At 36.5% G+C, this 23,364-nt stretch overlaps 1 protein-coding gene and 1 pseudogene across 5 annotated transcripts in view; both read left to right on the top strand.

The window, feature by feature from the left end:
• The window catches only part of Chrdl1 (chordin like 1), a 126,265-nt gene that overhangs the window by 80,515 nt on the left and 22,386 nt on the right, over positions 1-23,364 (top strand). For 3 of the 5 annotated variants that reach the window (XM_090326062.1, XM_090326060.1, XM_090326063.1), the window contains 3 exons: positions 1,340-1,485; positions 3,384-3,477; positions 21,233-21,300. In XM_090326062.1, coding sequence (XP_090182188.1) covers positions 1,340-1,485; positions 3,384-3,477; positions 21,233-21,300 — 308 coding nt within the window. The remainder of the gene's footprint in view (positions 1-1,339; positions 1,486-3,383; positions 3,478-21,232; positions 21,301-23,364) is intronic. The other 2 variants (XM_090326061.1, XM_090326059.1) reach the window with 1 other exon arrangement.
• Positions 2,638-3,181, top strand: LOC150041344 (large ribosomal subunit protein eL18 pseudogene; annotated as a pseudogene).

Genomic DNA, 23,364 nt, shown 5'->3' with positions numbered 1-23,364 from the left:
ATGGCTGCCCAGCCCCGAGCCCTCCGCCGCATTTCCCAGCTCAGAGCTGGCGGCGAGGGGTGGGGGAGGGGTCCTCGCATTCCGAATTCTTTGAGAAAGTTGGATGTGAGCTTTATCTGGATTTCTTTTCTGGTTTGAGTCCTTCTCTGTTACTTCTTGAGTTTGTTGTGGATTTCTTAAGATAGTTGGCTCGTGGTACTCCCTGGTTCTCTCTTTTTGTAGGAGAGAGCTAGGCAGTGCTAATATCTGTTGAGTCTTAAGACTTGTTGATTGCTATATGTTATATTTTAGTATATGTATGTGTGGGTATGTGTATGTGTGTGTAGATGTGTATACATTTGTGCACAGGCAGTGTATCCTTATTGAAATGTTTTGTAGAGATCATTCCCAGCATCAACTCACTGAATGCTTTGACTTTTTTGTTGTACAGGAACCCTGTGCTACATTCCATGGAGTGAAGAGACTTAGTGTTGTACTTACCAAACACTAGTGTGTGTGTGTGTGTGTGTGTGTGTGTGTGTGTGTGTGTGTATTGCCAGATGTTGAAGTTTAGAGCCAGAAGACCGGAATTTGATTCCCTCTCTTAACCATTCATAGCCTTTTGGGGGGGGGGTCAGTCATGGGACTTTAACTGAGCATTTCCTAGCTTTTTGAGTTCATATAAGTCATTCAATGTAATTGCTTTCATCAAATGAAAAATGAAGGAAAGAGTCTATCCTATTTGATTTATAAGGCCAATTATAGTATTTGTGAAGTGCCTTTGTATGTAGTTTGCTAGGCTAATATAATTCACAAATGTGAGTTCCAAAAACATTCAAGTGCTAGGTTTGTATTCTTTTGGCATGAGTTGCCTTGATATATACAGATCATAAGCAAAAGCTCCATAGGCCAAAACAAACATGCAAGCATATAACAAATGATTTCAATATGAATGGGGACAAAGCCTTCTACTATAGTTTAATATACAGTCAACCATCCCTATTTTAAGGGAATCAAAGACTCAATAGAAATATTGTGGACTCCATCCTTCTGGCAAGTTACCAATATCCATCTGGAATGATTAGCTCCACCAAGTCAAAGCCCTATTCACTCTTCTCTCTCTAATGCTTATTACAGTATCTGCTACATAGGAGGTGGTCAATAAATGCTCCACTAACAAAAGGTTAATGGATGGTAATGTCAGCTGCTATTCTTTGACTGATAATATCTATAATCATTGGCCAGGATTGTCTTTTAACTACCTCATGTAGTACAGCCCCATCTGCTCTTGGGATTTATGAATTTCTTTGCAATGATGAAAACCAATACATGTTGTGTTGTTTTCTACAACCTGTTCCAGAAGACTCCTTACCCCAGGTGAACAATAAAGTGACCAGTAAGTCGTGTGAGTATAATGGGACCACTTACCAACATGGAGAGCTGTTCATGGTGGAAGGACTCTTTCAGAATCGACAACCGAATCAATGCACCCAGTGCAGCTGTTCGGTAAGATCCTGTGTCTTAACGTCTGTATTAATCCATACCCAAATAAGAGAGCTTTCTCTGTACTTGTATTTTTCATATGAGCTTGCACTGTAAGGTAATTGAATGAAAAATTATTTGCATTTAAGGCAGAAGCAGCCCTGCTGATCTGAACTCCCTCATCTCCATCAACTTTGAAAATCTCTATTGAAAATATGAACCCAGGACTCAAAGCTGTAAAGAATGCTTAAATGTGAAAAGATGAGCTGTTTAAATTGATTTGGCTTTTTATTTTCATAAAAGTTACACCACCTAACCCTTTATGAAAGGTCTTATATAATTATTGAAGTGTTTGTACTGCTGTGGATAGAAAATTCGCTGTCATTGTAGGGCCAATTGATCCAATTCACAAGAAAATGAGATGTCACTTGGTTCCCATTTCTGAAGGTTCTACAAATTTGGCATCCTGTAATGAGGACATTCTCATGACATTACTTGTCAAATACACTGAGCATACTCCATAAATAAAGTATCCCAAATTACCCGTTTACCTAATTGTGCAGTCTAAAGAATATTTTACATAGAACTAGGAAGTGGAGTAAAATTATTCAAAATGAAGCATGAAGGAGAAAAGTTGGGTGGATAAACAATTTTTCTATTTGTGAGGTGCATTAAACACTGGTTTGTCAACGGAAGATAGTTTCTTTTTAGAATTTTATAAAAATATAGAGAATTTTGTTATGGCCTAGTTTTCTTTCTAGCTCTACAAGGATATACTTCTGAGAACTAAGGGCGGGTTTAGGGAATATCATTTGAAAGGTATTATTTTAGGGAGTGGAAACTATTGCAAGGACATATAAAACCCCAAGTACCATGAGTCTTCTTCCTTACCTTGCATGCTATTGAGCTATGTAAATGAGATGATGAATAATTTTGTGTTACTTCAAAGAAAGGCCTATATCTTTGGTTTTGGGCAAGCAAAGAGCAGTGAACAGAGAAGAGGAGGGAAACTATTATTTGGTGGTTCAAAGCTCAGTGACAGCCTTCACAGAATATTTTTCTCACATTGGACCAAAAGAACTAACTAGGATTTCTAATTCATCTGGCATGGAAAAAAAAAATGTAAATAAGAGAAAACCATGCCTTTCCCGGTCTGGCTGTGCAGGCGGCGCCATCATGGCTGTCAACATCCGCCACAAGGACCCCAGGGTTCGGCACAAAGAACCCAAGAGCCAGGACAATCTACCTCAGGTTGTTGGTGAAGCTGTACAGGCTTCTGGCCTGACGAACTAACTCTACCTTCAACCAAGTGGTGCTGAAAAGGTTATGCATGAGTCGCACCAACCCGCCGCCCCTGTCCTTGTCCCAGATGATCTGGAAGATGAAGCTTCCTGGTTGGGAGGACAAGACAGCAGTGATCATGGGGACGGTCACAGACGATGGGCCCGTCCTGGAGGTGCCCAAGCTCAAGGTGTGTGTGTTGTGTGTGACCGACCAGGCCCGCACCTGCATCCTTAACGCTGGGGGCAAGATCCTCACCTTTGAAAAGCTGGCCCAGGACTCCCTGAAAGGCTGCTCCCTGGCTGAGACACTTTGGCACTCGCACTTTGGCAAGGCCCAGGAACTCCGCACGGCCACACCAAAACTTGTGGTCAGCTCCGAGGGCCGGAAGTTCGAACGTGCCAGAGGCTGACGGGCCAGCCAAGGCTATAAAAACTAATCCTGGACATTCTCCCATCATTAAAGATATCTTGGATGTCAAAAAAAGAGAGAGAGAGACAGGAAAAAAAAACAATGCATCATAAAATATATGACATACCGGAACTGATTGTAAACGAGCAGTGTGATATTTTAAACTTTATCTCAGATATTGTTAACCTATATAAGATAATTCTGATCTTATTTCTGTTTGTCTTTGGCAGGAGGGGAATGTATATTGTGGTCTCAAGACTTGCCCCAAATTGACCTGTGCTTTCCCAGTCTCAGTTCCAGATTCCTGTTGCCGGGTATGCAGAGGTATGTGTCCCATATCCTAGATATAGGTTCTGCTATCATGACTTAGTAAGGATTCTTAGATAAAAGGAATTTTCTGTGATAGGCTAATTTGTGATATTTAGAAATATTTTCACTGAAAGAAAAACACAAAACATAGCTTTTGTTTTTTGGGTTTTTTTGGGAGGTTTTATTTTTTCATATATTTTTATTGTAATTAATAGAAGGGTAATATAATATTCACCAGATAGAAGGTGCATTACTTCACAAACATTGATACCCTTTTTTATGTCTTGGTCCCCATATCCCCCCCACCATTGCCCCTCATCTTGTTTTCCCCCTTCCCTATCCTATTTCAAATAACCAAATAAATATATATACAATACATTTCACATGCACAAAGACATACACACATATGCACGTGTGTGTGCATGCACACACACGTATACATACACATACTAGAAAACAAGTTTTTCCCTCTTATAGATTTCACATTCTTCCAGAAAAGACAAAAATAAATAATCAGATATATAAATATAAACAATATATGTATATATGTACTATAACATAAACAGAAAACTGAGATGGAAATGAGTTTTTAAAACAAATCTTGAGTGATCAGGAAGTCCTCTGAGAAGGTGACCTATAAGCTTAGATCTAACAGATGAAAAGGGGCTATCCATGCAAAGAACCTGTGGAAGGACATTTCAGACAGAGAGAAAAGTTCAAAGTCAGGGAAGAGCCTGGAGCATTCCTGGAGTCTAACGAATAGTGTGGCTGCAATATAGTGGTTGTGGTTGAAACTGGCAAGAGATGAGTTGAGGCTGAGGAGGTGAGCAGGAGTCAGACTATTCAGGGCTCTGAAGGCCATGGACAGGAATTGGAATTTCAATTTTTAGGCATTGTGAAACCGGTAGAAATTTGTGAGTATAGCACAATAAAATCTATCTGTGAAGATCTCACTGGCTCTCAAAGGTTAGCAATAATACAAAAGGAAAGACCTGTAAGAGAGTTAGTATGATAACCTCTCCAGTATGAGAGGCCTGGCTTGAACTGAGTTCATGGTATAGACTACTTGTAAAAACAGCCTCGGAAGCAAGATTGCCTCAATTTGAATGCTAGCCCTGGAAATTTTGAGTTGGATGATTTCCCCCCAACATTGTACCAGTCTTTAAAGTGAATTAAAATGGTTGTCAGTTTTAAGTGAAATAATACAAGAAAGGATCTACAACAATATATTGGCTATAGTGAGCACTCAAAAATGGGATGCAAATAAAACATTGATTCTGACTGAAATTATGATGTTTATGCCTAGAGCAGCAGGAGAGGTGACTGAAATGTGCATCCAAGAAAAGCACTGAGGTAGTGGAATAAATAACGTCTATGTGTTACTGTCATCTTAATATTCCAAAACCATAGTCTTAATTTCTGCATACCTCTGTCAGAAAGTCTAGATATCTAGCCAGGCACAGTGGCTCACATCTGTAATCCTAGCGACTCAGGAGGCTGAGATCTTTGGATTCTGGTTCAAACTCTTATCTCCATTTAGCCACTAGAAAACTGAAAGTGGAGCTGGAGGGGGGTGGTAGGGCAGTAGCCTTGAGCTGAAGAGCTCAGGGTCAGTGCCCAGGCCCAGAGTCCAAGCCCCATGACTGACAAAACAAAACAAAAAGTCTTGATACTGACACATATTGTACATGCCACATTCTAGTTCTAATTCCAAGAACTTTACATTTATGAACTCATTTAATCACCTGACAACCCTATGAGATGAGTGTTTTACTATCATATTTCATGTAGGAAAAAACTAATGCCAATAAGTTAAGATCTTTGTCCATGTTCAGAAAGCAGTGAGCCCAACAGCTAAATTTGAATCCTGGCAACATCTAGATTCCAGGCTCAGATCCATGCCACTTTACCATTTAAAGGAATGGCCCTTGTTGCCACTAGTATACATGTCAGGCTGATATTTTTACATTCACATACTTCATATTTCACCCATATTGTTTCTGAGCTCCTACCCCTGAATATTTATTCTGTTCTCTCTCTCTCTCTCTCTCTCTCTCTCTCTCTCTCTCTCTCTCTCTCTCTCTCTCTCTCTCTCTCTCTATCATGTTTCTCAATTTTCTAGGGTATGTGCTGAAATTCATGCATCTGGATCACACAAATATTCCAATGTAATATCCTTAGAGTTGGTCCCAGAGCCTGCATTTTAACTGACCTATTAATTCTTTCTCACACAAAATGGTGGTGTGTGCTTCACCACTTTGAGAAAACGTTCCAAGGATCATTTTTAGCCAATTGATAAAAGCCTGGAATGGTGATTTTACATCTATCTTTAGTGCACTAAAACTAAACCCATTATTGAAACCTGAATAAAGTAATAAAAAAATAATCTGTTTCAATCTCTGGTGGGGGAAACTATCTATTTCCAATAATTTTGGCCACAATTTTTGAGGTAAGAGAGTAACAGCTATTTTATAGTAATTGAGATGAGCAAAAGGCAAAATGGCTGCCTCTAAAACAACTGCACATGTAAAGTTTGGGAGACAAACATCATAGTTTTATCTTATTTTAGTATTAGCAAGTTCCTAATTTATAGCATGCTAAGTTGGTTCTTTTCTCACTATTTCACTTTAGGACACTATAGTTAGTACTTCTTTGGGAGGTACTGGCCTTATTGTGACTACCATTTAATATACTTTTATTATTACTTCTAATATACTATTTGTCCAAGGCCTATGAGTAAATATGGATTCAGTTGCAGGACAATTTGACTTACACTTACTTCAATAAAGCTCTGTGTCCTTCTATACCGATTTCTCACCACAGGGAAGATATTACATTTTAGTCAGAAAAAAATAGATATTTTGTCTTTCACCTCCCTTCTCATTCACCCCAACTTAATTAGAACTTACCCAATGTTTTTTTTAAAAAAAAACATATACTAAGCAGAAATCTACATGTGATTATTAATAGAGCCAGCTGTGCTTCGTAGTCCAATTAGGTCAAGATAATTTTATTTGGAGAAAGGCTTATATGAAATCCAAACTGAAGAACAATTACTAAAAGCAAAAATTTAAAAAAAGAATCATGAAAAGACAGAATGTTTTATTCTCAAGGTCATGGAATGAGGCTCTGAAGCCAGGACATCATTTTCTCATTGCAGGGTTCCCATTTTCCTGTGCTGTTACTTTGGGAAAAACTACTTCTCAGAACCTTTGCATTCTTGCCATAGGTGAAAGAACAGAGAAGCATGGTGGACTACTGTCTCAAAGACTAGCAGCCCCTACCAGAGCTTGCACCAAGCTTTTAAAGACAACCACATGCTTGGGGTAGAGATCAAGCCTTAACAAAAGCAGACCTTATATGGACATACTCAGGTATAAGCTCAAATACCAGGAGAACTTTTCCATCTAGGGAAGATCCACCTCAAGTAGCTTCAAGAGTTTGTCCAGAGGTGGGTGATTCAAGCCATTTAGGGAAGTTATCCAGGCAGAATTGGAGGAGCATTTCTATGCAAAGCTTCCCTAAGGCTATGATATTTGCATTTGTCTGAAGCAGAGTTCTCCTGGCTCACCTTGAGGTAGGCAGCTGCATTCAATGAATAGCCTCTCTCACCTCTAGGCTTTTCAGCACTGACTGCAGAACTCCCTCCATCTAGCAAGCGGCACCAAGATGGCTGTAAGACTTACATTACACTCAGCCTCCTTACTCCATGCTCAGCCGTAAAAATGGAGATTATATTCACTGCCCACAATATGAGCTGATATGATACAGAGTTCTAGAAGAGGGCCCAGGGTAAAGTGATAGCTTAAGAAGCACTCATTATTATCCTAAAGTTAGGTAGAACTGAACCTTTTCTGTCTGCAATCATTTTGTCTTTTTATTTACCTAATCTCCATAGACAGAGCTTTATTTCTAGTCCTTCTTGTAGTAACTGGTTCTGGAGATAACTGTCTTCAATTCTCTTGTCACAATTTAAATTTCCTTTCTGTTATTATGTGCTCAGAAGCAGCACATGAAAGCTAATTATTGCTGATCACTTATTGTCCCTTCAGACACTTGACAATTCAATAATTTGCCATGTCTTCTCCTACTTAAATATATTATTTTCTTTCATCTTTCCTCATAAAGACTAAAACCTGTACTTCCATAAAAGTTGTTTTTTCTGTGCTTTCAATATCTTTAGAACTTTCAGTTGTATATTGTGTGCTTGAAACTCCTTTGAAGTTCTCATTTGTGAAGCACCTAGTTATTTTAGTCTGTAGAAATGATATTTTCACAGACTTGTATCTTGTATAAGCATATTACCCAAGCAGCAGGGAACTCAGACACTTCTGCCCTGCTCTTACCACCCTAACTGCACGCCAAATATTGAAGAGAAAAAATAAGCTTTTCAGTACTGAATTTGAAAACCTTCATATAAAGAGCCCCATTGAAGCAACCTGTCCACACTGTCACCAAACACATATTTGTACCTTTCTACCTGGGTCAGACAGCAATTCTCAGTGCAGATTGAATGTGAGCCTCAGTCTCTGTTGTTTAGACATGTCTCAAGGCTGGGGTAGTTGACAGAGTGCTGGCAGAGTGCATGTCATTGCTGGCTCTTCAGCAAACCTCATCTGTTTAGAAGCCCAGCCCAAACAGCCACCAGAAGCTGAAGGGCGACTTTATCAAAAGAAAAAAAAAATCTTTGGAATTTGTACTACTGCCATTTTCTAAATGGATAGACCTGAATATAAGCCCATACTCATCTTCCCTCCATTTGTCTCCTATTTATCTTACCTGAACAAAGGGAAAGACTATATTTGGATTGTGAACAAGGTTCAAGTATTTGGGGTAAGCTATTGACTGTACTGAAAGCCAAGTATGTATTTGATAAATTTGGTAGTTGATATATATATATATATATATATATACATACCATTATATGTATATGATAGTTAGGATACATGTAAATGCATCTATATCATATCTATAACTGCCTATATTTAATCTATTAATGATCTGTCTATATCACTTACTCTCTGCCAGGCTGGGTAAATATTTACATGTATAATAACTCATTTGACCCTTGTGATGAAAAACTCTATTATTTTCAGTGTATAGATGAGAAAAAGGAGGCAAAAAAGTTAAGTAACCTTCCAGAAACACACAGTAGTTAAATGGCAGAACTGAATATTGGACATAGTTTCTCTGACTCCAGAGTCCCATTTTTTTTAATTTTTAAATATATATTAGCATAAATTTATTGTACCAAGGATTTTCATTATATTTACGATATGCATACAATACACTTTGATAAAATTCATCCCGTCTTTATTATTTTTACCTACTCAAGTTCTTCTCCCCTCATTTTTCATAGTTTTAATAGGGTACATCATGCTATTTTCACACATACGTAATGTACTTGAATCATATTGATCTTCAGTTACTCTTTCTTCCTCCTCTTACCAACTGCTTGTCTCAATCCCCTCCAACAGCTTTCCTCTTATATTTATATTTACTCAATTTTTAGGTCTGTATGCCACATATGAGCAAATATATGTAAATTTGACTTTCTGAATCTCCATTCCATCCATTTTCCTTCAGATGACATGATTTCATTCTTATTTATGGATGAGTAATATTCTTCAAAGTGTAATATTGCATTTTATTTATCCATTCAAATATTGATGGGAACTTAGACTAATTCCTTATTTTGTTCAGTGTGAATAGTACATCAACAAAAAATAAATGTGCATGCTATCTCTATTTCATGCTGACTTACATCTCTTAAAATATATATCCAGAACTATAACAGGGCATATAGTAGTTCCATGGTTAGCTTTTGTGAGAAAAGTCTATGCTGATTTTCGTAGTGGCTGTACTAATTTACACTAGTGTGTAATATTGTATGTGGGTTCCTTTTCTCACAACCTTGGCAACATTTGTTACTTGTTATGACAATAGCCACTTTGACTAGAATGAGATGGAATCTTAGTGTAGTTTTGCTATGCATTTCCTTAACCCAGGATGTTGACTATTTCTAATGTAACTATTACCATTACTTTCGACAACTTTAATTTTAGGCCATTTATTAATTGTATAACTCATTATATAATCTGAGGAGCTTTTTTTTGTTTTAGTTTTATTAGTTCTTTATTGTATATTTATACCTTGCCAGATGAATAGCTATCTTTTTACTCTGATAATTGTTTGGTTTGATATGCTAATGATTTTTAACTTGATGCAAACGATTTTTAATACTTGCTCTGATTTGTATTAGAAATACCATCTTAATAAATTAATCTTAAAAATAATATTTCCCATTAAAACTATTGGAGTCTTATTCAGAAAGTTCTTGCCTATGCTTATATCTTCTAGTGATTTCCCTATGTTTTCCTCTAGTACTTTCAAAGTTTCATGTTTTACCTTATCATTGATCCATTTTGAGTTGATTTTTGTACAAGCCAAAGATAGGGATCTGATTTCAGTCTATCACATATGGATAGCCAATTTCCCACACACAATTTGTTGAAGAGGTTATCATTTCTTTAACATATATTTTTGGTCCTTTTGTCTGGAATCAGCTGACCATAACTGCAATGCTGCACCTCTTTCAAAAGTCCTATCTGATCACTGTAGTCCTCAGTGATCATCTTCTGTGACTCTTTGGAGTACTCTAGTTCACACATACCTTAGTGAATTTTTGCTGCTGTGACAAAATATCAGAGACTTGGTAGTTTATTAAGAAAAAGATTTATTTAGCTTAGAGTCCTTTAGGCTGGAAATCAAATATTCAGGTGTTTCAATTGCTGAGCTTCTGGTGAGGGCTACTTCATGCATGTAAAAATTTGAAAGGAATTTACTGCTATCAAAAAAACTAAACTAATCTCCCAAGAAAGTTTTTAATCCCTTTAAAGACCCTATTTCCCAACACTACTATAATTGGCAACCAAAATACTATGAGTTTTGGCAAGGACAAGACACCCGTAAATCATAACAAGAATTCATCATTGAAAAGTATGTTCTTGTGCTGTTCATTGTTTTATTGTATCTTAATTTCTCATTTTGGAAAATCTACAAGTTTAAAGACCATATTTTTTTATTTTTTTTATTTATTTTTTATTGTAATTAGTAAAAGGGTTACATGATATTTGCCAGATAGAAGGTGCATTAATTCACATACATTGATACCCTTTCACATGTCTTGGTACCCATTACCCTCCCCCCTACACCCGTCTTGGTTTTCCCCCCTTCCCTATCAAATTTCAAATAACCAAATACCATGTCTCCTCTAACATATTACTAATGGTATATCTTGAGGATAGATTTCTTAACATGGATCAGAACTACCATCACAAAAGTACTTGCCAGGTTTCCAAAAGCTAATTTTGCTAGGCAAGCAGGAGAAATGAGTATACTTGCATTTTTTTTCAATCCAAGTCCATGTAACCACCATGAAAATCCATTCATCATTCATTTGTCCATCTTGAGTAAACCCTGGAAAAAGGCAAAGTCTCTCTTCATTAAACTGAGATGTTTCTGTAACTGCTTCAAGGTAACTGAAACTGGAAGCACCTGTTTAAAAGAAATTTTTCAGCATTCAAGACAACTTCCATTATACTTACTGCTTCATTTTCTTACCAAAAAGCAGAAAAATTGTACTTCAGTTGCCAGCTTGATTAGAGTATGGGAATCATGTGGAAAAGACTGGATAAAATAGTTTATGTTTTCATAAACACACTTAAAAATTAGAAAAATTATCTAAGTTCTCAAAATCAAAGAAAACTGGAGAAAATAACATGTCTAACTATAAATCTTCACAAATCAATCTTGAGTTGTTTTTGTATGGGCCCAAATTTCCTACAGAAACACCACTATCTCCTGGTCATGATATTATAATCAAAGCAAAGATTGGCAATAAGAAACATGACATAAAATTAAGAATGTGATCAAGATGCGTTTTATTCATAAACTGCATTGTTAAATAGAAACTTTTTGTACAACTATTTAAAGGTAATAAAAATTTAAACTCTAAAGATATGAAGAGTTAAAAAATAAGAATCTATTTTTAATAACTGAAATTTTATGCCTGTTGACTAGCAACTGTTCCCCCTTCTAAGAAGAATAAGTTCTAGAGATCTGCTGAATATCATTCTTATAGTTAATAAAATTGACTGCACATTTAACATATCACATCTTAAATATTCTTACCACTGTAAAAGAAAACATTTAAAAGTGAATTAATACTTTTTCAATTAGTATTTTCTCATCTATACTTCAAAAGCAATACAATCACTGGTCCCTATTTGGGTTCCTTTTACAAGAATGAATCATTTACTTCTCAATATAATCAACCCTCTTAGAGATTTCTCCCATCATTACCTACCTTTTCTCTTCTAAATCCTAACTAGAATCTGTCTCCTTCCACAGAAACTTTACAGGTTGTTTTTGTTCTTGCTCTATTCCTTGTGCTCAGACTTCCATCTCCAAAGACTTGATGACTATTCTAGAACCTTCACCCTTATGAGGTCACTGTGTTCTTTATTGGAATGACTTGTAGCTACAATATTGCCTTGTAAAAAGATAATCCTTTGGAGACTATATAGTCAAGACAAGACAGCATTGATTTTCATATTAAGCCTAACAAATTAATAACCATGGATTTTAACTGACCATCTGGGCTATCCTGTCAGGGTCAATAATTTGCCTTCTTCCTGTGAGGCTGGATTGAGTTTTTTTGTATCTCTGAGTCTGGTTCTACAATGAAAATAAATGATTCCCAGTGAAACATTTCGCAGCAATTATTTCTTCATGGGTGGTGAAAACCACTCTTCTTCAACTTGTATTCTTTCTAACTACTGCAAGGAATGTTATGGCTTCCCAGATCCAAGTCATTAAATGTGCCCATTGTTCATAGCAGAAAAAAATTTCTTGATGTTAGCCTCCAACACTTATAAGATTCACTCTGAGTTAATGATTAACATTATAAACACATGGAAATCAGTCTTGAAAAACAAAAGGCAGAGGTGTAGCTCAGGAATTAGAGAACCTGCCTGGCAAGTACAAGGACTTGAGTTGAAACCCTACTACCACAAACAAAAGATACAATGATCTGGTCCTGAGAAGTCCTAGTCCTATATCCCTCTACTTGGGAGGTAGATATCAGGAGGATAGTGATTCCAGGCAAGGCCAACATGGGCAAAAAGTTCCCAAGTCTCTTGTTGCAACAATGAAAACTAATTCCCACAGCTATAGCAGGACACAAAAATAAAAAGAACACAGTCCAGGCCAGCTCCAGAATAAATACATCCCTCTATTAGAAAATTAATGAAAGTGGATAGGGCTGGTGGTAGAGCCAATACAACCACACACACACACACACACACACACACACACACACACACACACACACACACACACACACACACACACACACACACACACACACACACACACACACACACACACACACACACACACACACACCCCCCCCCCACCCAAGCTCAAGTCAGGTAGAGCAGTCTTATTTGAATATTACCTAACCCATAACAGTTAAGAGTGCAGGTAAGGTGGAAAGTGGACAGTTGACATAATTTTCCACTCATTTCAAGCAAAGACTCAGGATGACTGCATTCACTTACAGCTTTGCTTTACCCATTAAAATCAGATGCACTGTCAACCACTTCCACTAGTAGTCCACACTTCTTTATGTAAGCGAGAAATTCAAAGTGGTGTTCATTTAAAGAAATAGAACCTCAGTGCTCCTCATGTCCAGTTTGACCAGTAAGTACAAGTAAATCATTGAATAGCCCTTGAGTAGTCTGATTCGATTTTTATTTTACTTCATAATGGGATGACACATGACTGTGATAATTATAATTTTTAACATTCTGTTAACTATAAAAATTAGACTGCTTCCAGATGAAGCAGACATCTATCCTTTTTTACTCTCAGCAAAAGGAGAAAAGGGGTTTAAGATACTTCCATCCCTCCCTTCCCTACCCCACTTTCTTTCTTTTTCCTTCCTTCTTTCCTTCCTTCATTTCTTCCCTTCTCCTTCACCATTACCTTTCCACTTCCCCTTTCTCGTCCTTTCCTTCTTTTAGACGAGGTCGCCCTTGAACTTACTCTCCTCCTGCCTTAACATCCCCAGTGCTGGGATTATAGGCCTAAGACAAACACCTAGCTGCAAATGTTTTTACTCAAAAAGATTCAATTATAGATGACTAGCATAATTATAAAAACATCTAAGCTAATTTAGAATGCCTGAGCTGAAAGAAGAATCTCTGTAGCCATTTGACTGTGTGTTTCTGTGTGTGTGTGCATGTGCATGCATGTGCACATGTGTCCAAGACCTCAGATTCTGATAACTTTGAAACAAAATGAATCCCCTACTGTAGGAAGTTATACTTTTCCTCTTTGCTAGGAATTTGTTTAATCCTCTTCTGTGAATTATATACTTGTGAGAGACTCTTAAACTTGGTTTTACCATGCGTCATCTTGGGAGTAAGATAAAGTATTGGGGGAAAGGAAAAGATAGGGAGAAAAGGTAAGGAGGAATCACACACAGTGCTTGTATGATATTTTTCATGTGCTAGGCACTGTTTCAAGCACTTTGTAGGGGCTGATCATTTAATATTCATATGTCTATAAAGTAGGCATTATTTCCTTGTTAAAAGAAAAAGAAAACTGTGACACAAAGAAATTAATTTGTCCCCAAATCACACAGGCAAGAAGAATAGAGACAAAATTTGGATCAAGGAGGTCTACTTCCAGTCTGTTCCCTTAACCATTATTACATTATACTATCAATTTGTGGATATGAAGCTACACAAGGAATTCTGTTCTCCTAGAGGCTATTTGAAGTGACAGAGCTTGCGATGATCATGTTCTCAGTGACTGGTTAGAGTAGCCATTCAGCAGACAATCAGGACTCTTCTTGGAAGCAAAGATTCCCATTTCTAATGATGATCTTAGATCTGTTTAACCACATCCTATTTGAAAACACAGAGTGTAAGTCATAGGCATTATCTAGTAAATAGTTGATTTATCTCCTGTCTCCTGATTTTAAAAAATACATAGACTTCTACAGTACGCTTTAAAAAATATTTTACATCTCTGGATAAGTCTTTTTGTACTCTTCAGATTTGGCTTGCTACTATTGGCAGGACGTTCCCTATTTTCTTTGTTTTTATACTTTGCAAGGGCCTATTTTATTTAATATGCTAAGAACCTGTATGGGCATCCCAAACAATAAATTGCTCTATTTGACAATAAAGTATTTTCTAAAAAGGCAAATAACTGTCCAGGATGGTGGAAGACTTCTCATACTACCAATAGCATATCATGTATTGAAAGCTAAAGAGTTTATCAGTAGGGAAGTATTCTTTCATGGTTGGTTAAAACTTCCTTCATGGGGGGGGGGAAACTTTCCTCGGGTTTCAGCACACTTGCTTCCTCACAGAATCTGAAGAATTAAATGTTGGGCAGATGTATTCTAAGGTTATCTTCTTCCACCTGCTATTTCATCTGCAGCTTGAATACGGTGTACTGAGCTCACATGGAAACTGGCACATGGCAGGTAGAGATTTTATCTACACTCTTTTGCTTTCTCTCAGAACCCTTTCACTATTTGTCCATGCTCTTCTGGTTTCAACTCATTGTTATGAAAATATAGAGATCACTTCCTCTGTCTCAGAGTTTCATTTCATTTCTGTTTCCCTTATGATTAGTGACTATATCATTTACCATCTCAACCAAGCCACTTTTGGAAGGAAGATGGAGGAATCATAATAATTATCCCTGCCTGAAAAAATAGGCACTAAAAATTACATTATCCAAGATAATGTGGGCCCTCTAACCACCCTATTTCTGATATCTTGTGTGGTTCAGAAGTGGCCACATGCTGGTGTAGTTTTGTTGTCTAATACATATTTTTGTGGGTATCTCAGAGTCTCCTCATACACTTAGTCTTTTGAGAGAACAGGATTTACTTCCCTGACCTGCTCAAGCCAACTAGAGGTTAATGGAAGCCATGGAAGTTATAAACAGTCTGAATTTTAGCCTAACTTTTGACCATTTTTTAAATACTTGCTCTCCGTTTCTCCCATTACCAGAAAGCCAAGCCATTTTGGCCCCATAGGGTACCACTCAGAGCATAATTGAAGTTTGAATAAACACATGTGGCTTTTAAGGTTAAATGAATATTGTTTGACATACAGTACCCCAGAGTTGTTTTTCATTTTAGTTTAAAAAATTGGTTAAAATTACATCTTGTTGCTTCTCAGAATTAACTACAATCCATCTGTCTCCACTAGCATCACTGTATTTTTTTATACAAAGCCTTGGCTGAAAGAAAAAGGTTCCATATCACTCAAGATAAATTGTCCAGTGAGTCAGGAAAAAGAGCAAAGCGATAACTTTTTAGGGTATTTGGTACCTATTTTTCCTGGGATATTATATCTAAGATTGTAAATTGGTACACTGTATCTGTTTTTAGTTATGAAGATAGATGCCTTTTCAGTCTGAAAACTACTCATACCAATACAAAATGTGAATACCTAAGATCCTTTCAGTCTATCTGTGGTGTAGATTAAATACGGTAACTAACATGTTGAAATGTAGTATTCAAACTTATATAATGTCATTTTGATGACTTTGAAAACTCAAAAGCAACAGAAATAATAGCAGTTATTCATATTTATATATTCCTATAGTATATTATTTGTAACTTTAATGCATATGTTCAAGTAGTGAAGTAAAATAATTACAATTTAGCTACTTGTCTGTCTACAAGTGCTCAGGTTTTCACATACAGGTTGTGACACATTCATTGGAACTTGGGTTACAGGGGATTAATCTTCTCCTGTCATGCCTGACACCGTCTTGCCTCATTGCTTTGCCATCTTACCGCTCTGCTCATTTGTAACAGGGACTATATGCTTCTAAACCACGTCCATGTTCTGACTGCACTCTAAGTACTTAAAGACATTCCTTAATTAGAAGCCTCTTTAAAATTCCAGTGCCTAAATGCAATAAACTGCACTTCTGAGAAGGCCATGGTAATGAAGTGCTTTCTGTTAATGCCAATCATGAAACAAAAAAGATACTTAATGAAAGGAGACATTCTATAACTTTCATTTGTAATTTGTTTTCTCTTTTAGCTACTTAGATCCTAGCAGAAGCCATATCCTTTTGATTTTGCATTTCATTTTGCCAATTGCTGGGGAATCTTTTCCTCTTTTCTAATCTTCTTTCTGGTCAATTTTAATTTGGCTTAAACCTTCCATTAACAGCTGAAACAAGACAAGAGAATCTTAAGTTCCTCAGTCGCTGTTAATAGCATCCTGCAGTTCTCAAGATCTGCAGCCTAATGGCCATTTATATTGTTTTCCTCTCTGCTTTCAACCATGATCTAATCTCCCAGAAGTCTTGCCATTTGCTTCATATTTTGCAGTAGTTTGAGTCAACTCTTCTCCATTTAGCAGATACTTGTACCCTATTACCTATCACCACAGCAGACTCCTGCTTGGCCTCACAGCTTCCAGTTGCTCTCTGGCTACTCTTCATTCTGTTGCCAGAAAAAAGCTCCCAGAAATACCTTTTTTTTTGAACCCTAGAGAACCCTACATCAAAACTGGTAACAGAATCAATTGCAAATTTTCTGCCTGTTTTTGAAGTCCAGTAGTTATTCCTACTCCTATTTTCCTCAACAACTCATTCATTTATTCCTCCTCCTCCTTTCTCTTTCTCTCTCTCCCCTCCTACTCCTCTTTTTCTCCCCTAGTGAAATTACTAGCCTCACTTCTCTTGTTTCTATGTTTGAAGTTGATCTTCAAGCCACATCTTGTGTTCTTCTTCCAATATTTGACTTATTGTTTCCAAAGCTCTGGTTCTTTACAGATGCTGTTTCCTTCCTTTGAGATTTTCTGTGCTCACATCATAGTGTATTTATACCATGTAGCTTCTATCTCTAAAAATGGCACTCAGTTCTCTAGGAATCTCTCCATGATTACATCTGACGGCTTACTTCTCCAATTTAGTATCTCCTAAGCACACATAGTCCATTTGTATTTTGAGATATTGATTTGCATACGTTCTTATATTTGTTTTGTTTTGTTTTGCCAGTCCTAGGGCTTGAACTCAGGGCTTGGGCACTGTCCTTGGACACATTTTGCTCAAGGCTAGTGCTCTGTCACTTGAGCTACAATGCCACTTCTGGCTTTTTCTGTGTATATGGTACTGAGGAATCAAACCCAGGGGTTCATGCATACTATGTGAGCACTCTACCACTAGGCTATGCTTCCAGCCCTGTTCTTAGAGTATTTGAAATAGGATTTTTTATACCTCCAATCAGGGAGCAAATATTCTGAGCAGCCTTGTTTTCTGTCTTCCTTCTGTGAAATATTGATGTATTTGAATACCAACATGCATTCAAATACATTTTTAATTGTGAAGTACTGGATTGGAACATTAGATCTTATGCTTGCTTGGCATGTGACTCTACTGTGTCTAGCTACATCCTATCCCCATTCAGTGAATGCTAACTGAATTTTGGGCATAGTAGTCAGCATTCCCATAGGTATTCATGCATCTTCACTCAAATGTGGAATGACCATAAAGAGGAGAGAATACTGGCTTCATGTTTTTATTCTATATTTTTATATAGTTTAATTTAGTACATGTATTGAATACCTGATATGTATCCAGCAGTATGCCAAGTGGCCCAGCCCAATTTCTCTGTGCATCAAAAACCTCTGGAGAGTTCATCAAAACCTAAGTCACTAGTCTTCACCCCCAGAGTTTCTGATTTAGTAGGTCAAGAAGTTTGAAATTTTGTATGTCTAACAAATTCCCAGATGATACTAACGTTGTTAGTTAGGGACCATACTTTGAGAAATAGTTATTAAAAAGATGCAAAGGTAGGGCTGGGAGTTTGGCCTAGTGGTAAGAGTGCTTGCCTAGCATGCACAAAGACCCGGGTTCTATTCCTCAGTACCACATACATAGAAAAAGCTGGAAGTGGTGCTGTGGATCAAGTGGCAGAGTGGGAGCCTTGAGAAAAGCCCAAGGATAGTGCTCAGGCCCTAAGTTCAAGCCCCACAACTAGCAAAAAGAACAACAAAAAGTAAGACCAGGCAATTTATAAATAATAAAATTTCATTTAAAAAAGATTCAAAGATAGTCTAAGACATACTCTCCGATTTCAGGGGATTCTTAGTCTGTCCATGTAGATAAACAGGACTAGGAAACAAAAGCAGAAAACAATGTTTTGTTCTTCATTCATGTACCAAATATTGGATGAGTACTATGCCCATCACTGTTCTAGGTACTAGGTTACAACTATGAAGAGAACAGACAAAATCCTTTGTTTTTATGGGAGAAATTATGTGTCATGGAGGATGTAGACAACGAACAAAATAAGTAAAGTATTAAAAATATAGGCTAGTCCATATTCATCGCTGTACTACTCCCAATAGTCAAGCGATGGAAACAAACCAGATGCCCCCCTATAGATGAATGGATACAAAAAAATGTGGTACATGGAATTCTATATAGGCACCAGACAAGATAAAAATAATGGCATTCTCTGGGAAGTAGATGGAACTAGGGAAAATCATGTTGAGTGAGATAAGTCAAGACAAAAGGAACAAAAGGCACATGGTCTTCTTGATATCAGTGGATATTAGATGCAAACTGTACAAGAATGAGGCCTTAACACTCGTGTACTCAAGGTCATTGACATGAACTTGGAGATATGAATATAACTACAGAGGTATAAAATATATGATTTGACATATACTCTTAGACATTATATAGACCGATATGTATCTATGACATACAAACTCTTGGCCTAATTTTAATTATGTTCTAAAATTTATGTGCCAGTGATTGCATATAGAGATTCCCTTCTTGAATACTTGTTAAACATGACATTTGAAATACGACATAAAAAACCAGTGTTAATAAAATCTTTTTAATAAAAAATAGAGGCTAGTGATAAGGGCTGGGATGAAAGGAGAAAAGAAACATTAAAAGAGAGCTGAAATTGTATAGGATGGTCAGATGTTTCCAATTCCATCTTTGGTAAATACTTACCATGTAACTACAATTTGTTAGGAACTGTTATTGATCCTGGTGATAATAGTCACAAAGAACACAAAGAATAAACTTAGACACATTTGTTTGGGAACCAAGAAACCTGGATTTTTTGGTGTTAATCTTCACATGCTTCTTATTTGACTAGTAATAGCTACTTTTGTTTCCTGGGCCTTGGTTTCTCCATCTGTTCAATGAAATAGTTAGACTAAGTTTTGCCTAAAATTTTCTACATTTTAAGGCGATGGGATACTAAGTCCTTTGGGCCATCAGAAAGAAATGTGTTTGGGTAAGACTTCTAAAGAATAAAAACCCTAAATTATCTAAAGTAATTTCAAAAGAAAAATATCATATGCTAAAGCAGAGAAGTAAGAATGGGTTCCCATTATAGAGACATTGATAGAATTAGAAAGCAGACATTCAGTGAAAAAAGATGAGGGCTGACTATAGTCTTAAATGGGAATTATCAGAAGATTCTGGTCAAGGAATATTTATTATTATATAGTAAAACTAGTGTTTTAAGATTAACCTAGTACTCATAATTACATCTTTAAAACTCTTCATTGATAGATGCTCTTTGAATCATAAAGAGTTAAATCCATACTTTGTAATAAATAACCTGTCAATCCTAAAATTGCTATCAAATTGATTTTTAGTTGTTTTCAAGCCCTAAAATGCAATGCTATTACATAATTTTCCCTGAAGTTATTAACACATGCTTGAACTACTAACATGTTACTATTCAGTTTTAGGTATTTGAAAGCTTAGAATTATTAAAGCTGAAAATTCTTTATAAGTTTAGCTTTCCATATTCTTTGGTATCTCATTAAATAGATAATTGAATATTGCTTATCTTCACAGATAGATAGATAGATAGATAGATAGATAGATAGATAGATAGTTAAAATAGTAAGCATTTGGCGTGCTGCATATATCTCAAATACAAGGTTTCTTTTCCCATCTGCTTGCTTGAACATAGGTAACAAAATGGTCTTGGAAAGTATCCTATTGTTCTTGTGTTTTAATCAGCTGAGGAATAGCCACATGTCTGTTGCGTTTTCTTTCTCCAAAGGCTCCGTGTAATATCGTCCTCTTAAGAGATTCTGGAAGACAGCAGTGATAAGGTTTTGCTGTCTAAAGAGTGGATAATGTAGAACTAAAATGGGATGTGTCAGGCAAAAATAATGGTGAATATTTTGGATATTTGTGGTTTAAATTAATTCTAGAGAGCTTTACCTTTATTCTCAGATCAGGTCATAACATCCCAGAGATATCACAGTGAACATAACAATAGAGACATATCAAATCCTCAAAATTCATTGTTTAATGATACTTTAAAGTTGACTTAAATATGATCTGCAAAATACTTAACTGTCACTGGAATAAAATAATAAAAAATGTCAATGATGACTCTATTAGGGTGAAAAGTGATTATTTCCCCTTTATATTTCGTATTCTAGATAATGTTGCCAGGTGATCTGTTGAGAAAGAACTGTTTCTTCAGAGTTGTTTTGAAGACGTAGGCTCACCCGGAGATATGTTGGTGGTATTTATTGAAAGGCGGCCACAAGAGCTAAGGCATCTTGAGAACTTTAGAATCATAGTTGCAAAAATGTGGCTGGGTCATAAGGGTGATAGTTTTCCCTTCTATGTATGTATGATTCTTTCTTTATTCCTTTTTAATAAACAGGAGATGGAGAGTTATCGTGGGAACATTCTGATGGTGATATCTTCCGGCAACCTGCCAACAGAGAGGCAGTAAGTGTGAATAGCTCAAATAATTCAACACACCACAGCATCAGGCCAAACTTGCTTCTCCCCATGGCTACTATCCCAGCAAATCCAAAAAAGGGCCCATTTCAAACACTACTTTTCTTTCCCTTAACCAAAAATTTAAATGATATCATCACTAATCTATAACTATTTAAATGCTCTGCATAATTGGTAAACAGGGCAGGAATACCACATACACAAACTGTAGCCCTTCATGTAGATCAGAAGTTGGATGATTTATCAAATCTTTATGTCCTCCATAAGGAATCCCTTTGTAAGATTGTGCTACCTCGTGGGTAGCATTTGATTGACACTTTGGACATGTCCACATGTTTCTCATAAGTTTTAAGGCTCCTTGGTCATGTAGTAATAAAGTTATCTTCCCTTCATTCTGATAAATCTCTGTTGTGTAGGAACATAAATCTCAGACTAGGGTTGCTATACAGCCATCTTGCTCCATTTAGTAAGTTTTGTTCCTTTTAGACTTGAAGTAATTAACAAAAAAAAACCCTCTTTAAAAGAGCATGCCTCAGAAGTGTTATTCTTCAAACATATTAGAGTCTGAAAAGGAGATGTTCCAGTTCAAAGAAAGAATCCTATTAAGGGACTTAGGAAATATTCAGAAGTGTTTGCTGTTCATAAACAGGTATTCCATTATATAGTTGTTTTCATAAACACAAATGGAGATTTAAAAAATCTATGGATAGAGTCTTTATTAAATATACCAAATCTATAAGACATTTTGCACTTGTTAAAACTGTGTGCACATATGTGTGTGTGTGTGTGTGTGTGTGTGTGTGTGTGAATGTATGTGTGTGTATACATACATTATATAGAAGGTCATATATAAGTGTGTTAAGAACATAATCTTGGAGTAGCAAGAAGAAAAGTAGACCTTGATTTTACTTTCTCCCATATTATTTGATGTTTTTCCATGAACATGAATTCATTTTATAGTGAGTAAAATTAAAGTGATTTTGTAAAATCTTAGGAATAAATTTTCAGCAAACATTGCAGATAAGACGTCTAGGAGCCTGATAAATTATAGAGAAGGCCTGAGGATTGTGAGTATGTGAGGAAGAGGTTCATAGAGCTTACAAATTGAATGATTTAGACAGGACTTAGGCTGAGCTTTCCAATCATTACTTGGGCCAGTCTGACTTTTATGCTCCCCGTTTATCAATACCCTGCCAAAGATTCACCAGGGACCAAGTACTTTCGATATGTGTTACTCACTAGTAGTATTGCTTTTTGGGTATTGCTTTTTCTAAATGAATGTGGAAAGATTGTATGTGAAGTGGAGAGTAGTATCCTGAACAAACATCTCCCATGAACAGATTCATCCCACAAGAGACAGTGTGCATTCTCATTTGCTGGGTAATATAGACACTGAAAGAAGATTTTCTCCATTCAGCTTTGTCTGATTTATAGTGGGCTTACTCCCAGGTCCTGACAGGAGATAATATCAGCCTCAGTTTTCTGCAGCACAAATTTCTTCTTTTCTCAGCCCCATTTTCTCATTGTGGTGGTAAGAATTTGACAGAGGCTAAAATTATTTATTGTCAACTAGATGTGATTCCAAATAAAATTTAGATCAATAACTTTAAGATATTTGGCCACTGTAGTAAGCATTATGCCACATCGGAGATCTTTCTGGTAATATCATTAATTAGCCTTTCTTCTTGACTTAATTTTATGCTGCCCACAAACCTCAGTCTCTTGACTTTCAGCTTTATTATTCTTTGTAAACTATCCACGAGGAAGGACTTACTGGAAGACTTTTGTAGAAAAAGACATTAGATACACAATAGAGGACCTTGAGATAGTGATTGATTTTCAAAGGAGTTGAAAATCCTATCTTTAGAAACAAACATTTGGGACTGCTGGACTAAAATGACCAGATGGTTCCACTTTATTGTAAGTAAATATTTTCCTTTGTTCTGAAAAGGATAGATATTGTGGGATATGATTTGAATAATACATACCATCTGTAGTCATGGAAAAATATGTACCTGGCACATAGTAGGCACCCAATAAATAAACACGTGT

The sequence above is a fragment of the Megascapheus bottae genome, chromosome X, assembly GCF_031878675.1.
Source record: "Megascapheus bottae isolate mThoBot1 chromosome X, mThoBot2.hap1, whole genome shotgun sequence".
NCBI classification, from domain to species: Eukaryota; Metazoa; Chordata; class Mammalia; order Rodentia; family Geomyidae; genus Megascapheus; species Megascapheus bottae.
The sequence above is the reverse complement of the archived record's forward strand: the minus strand, read 5'-3'. Positions and strand labels throughout refer to the sequence as shown.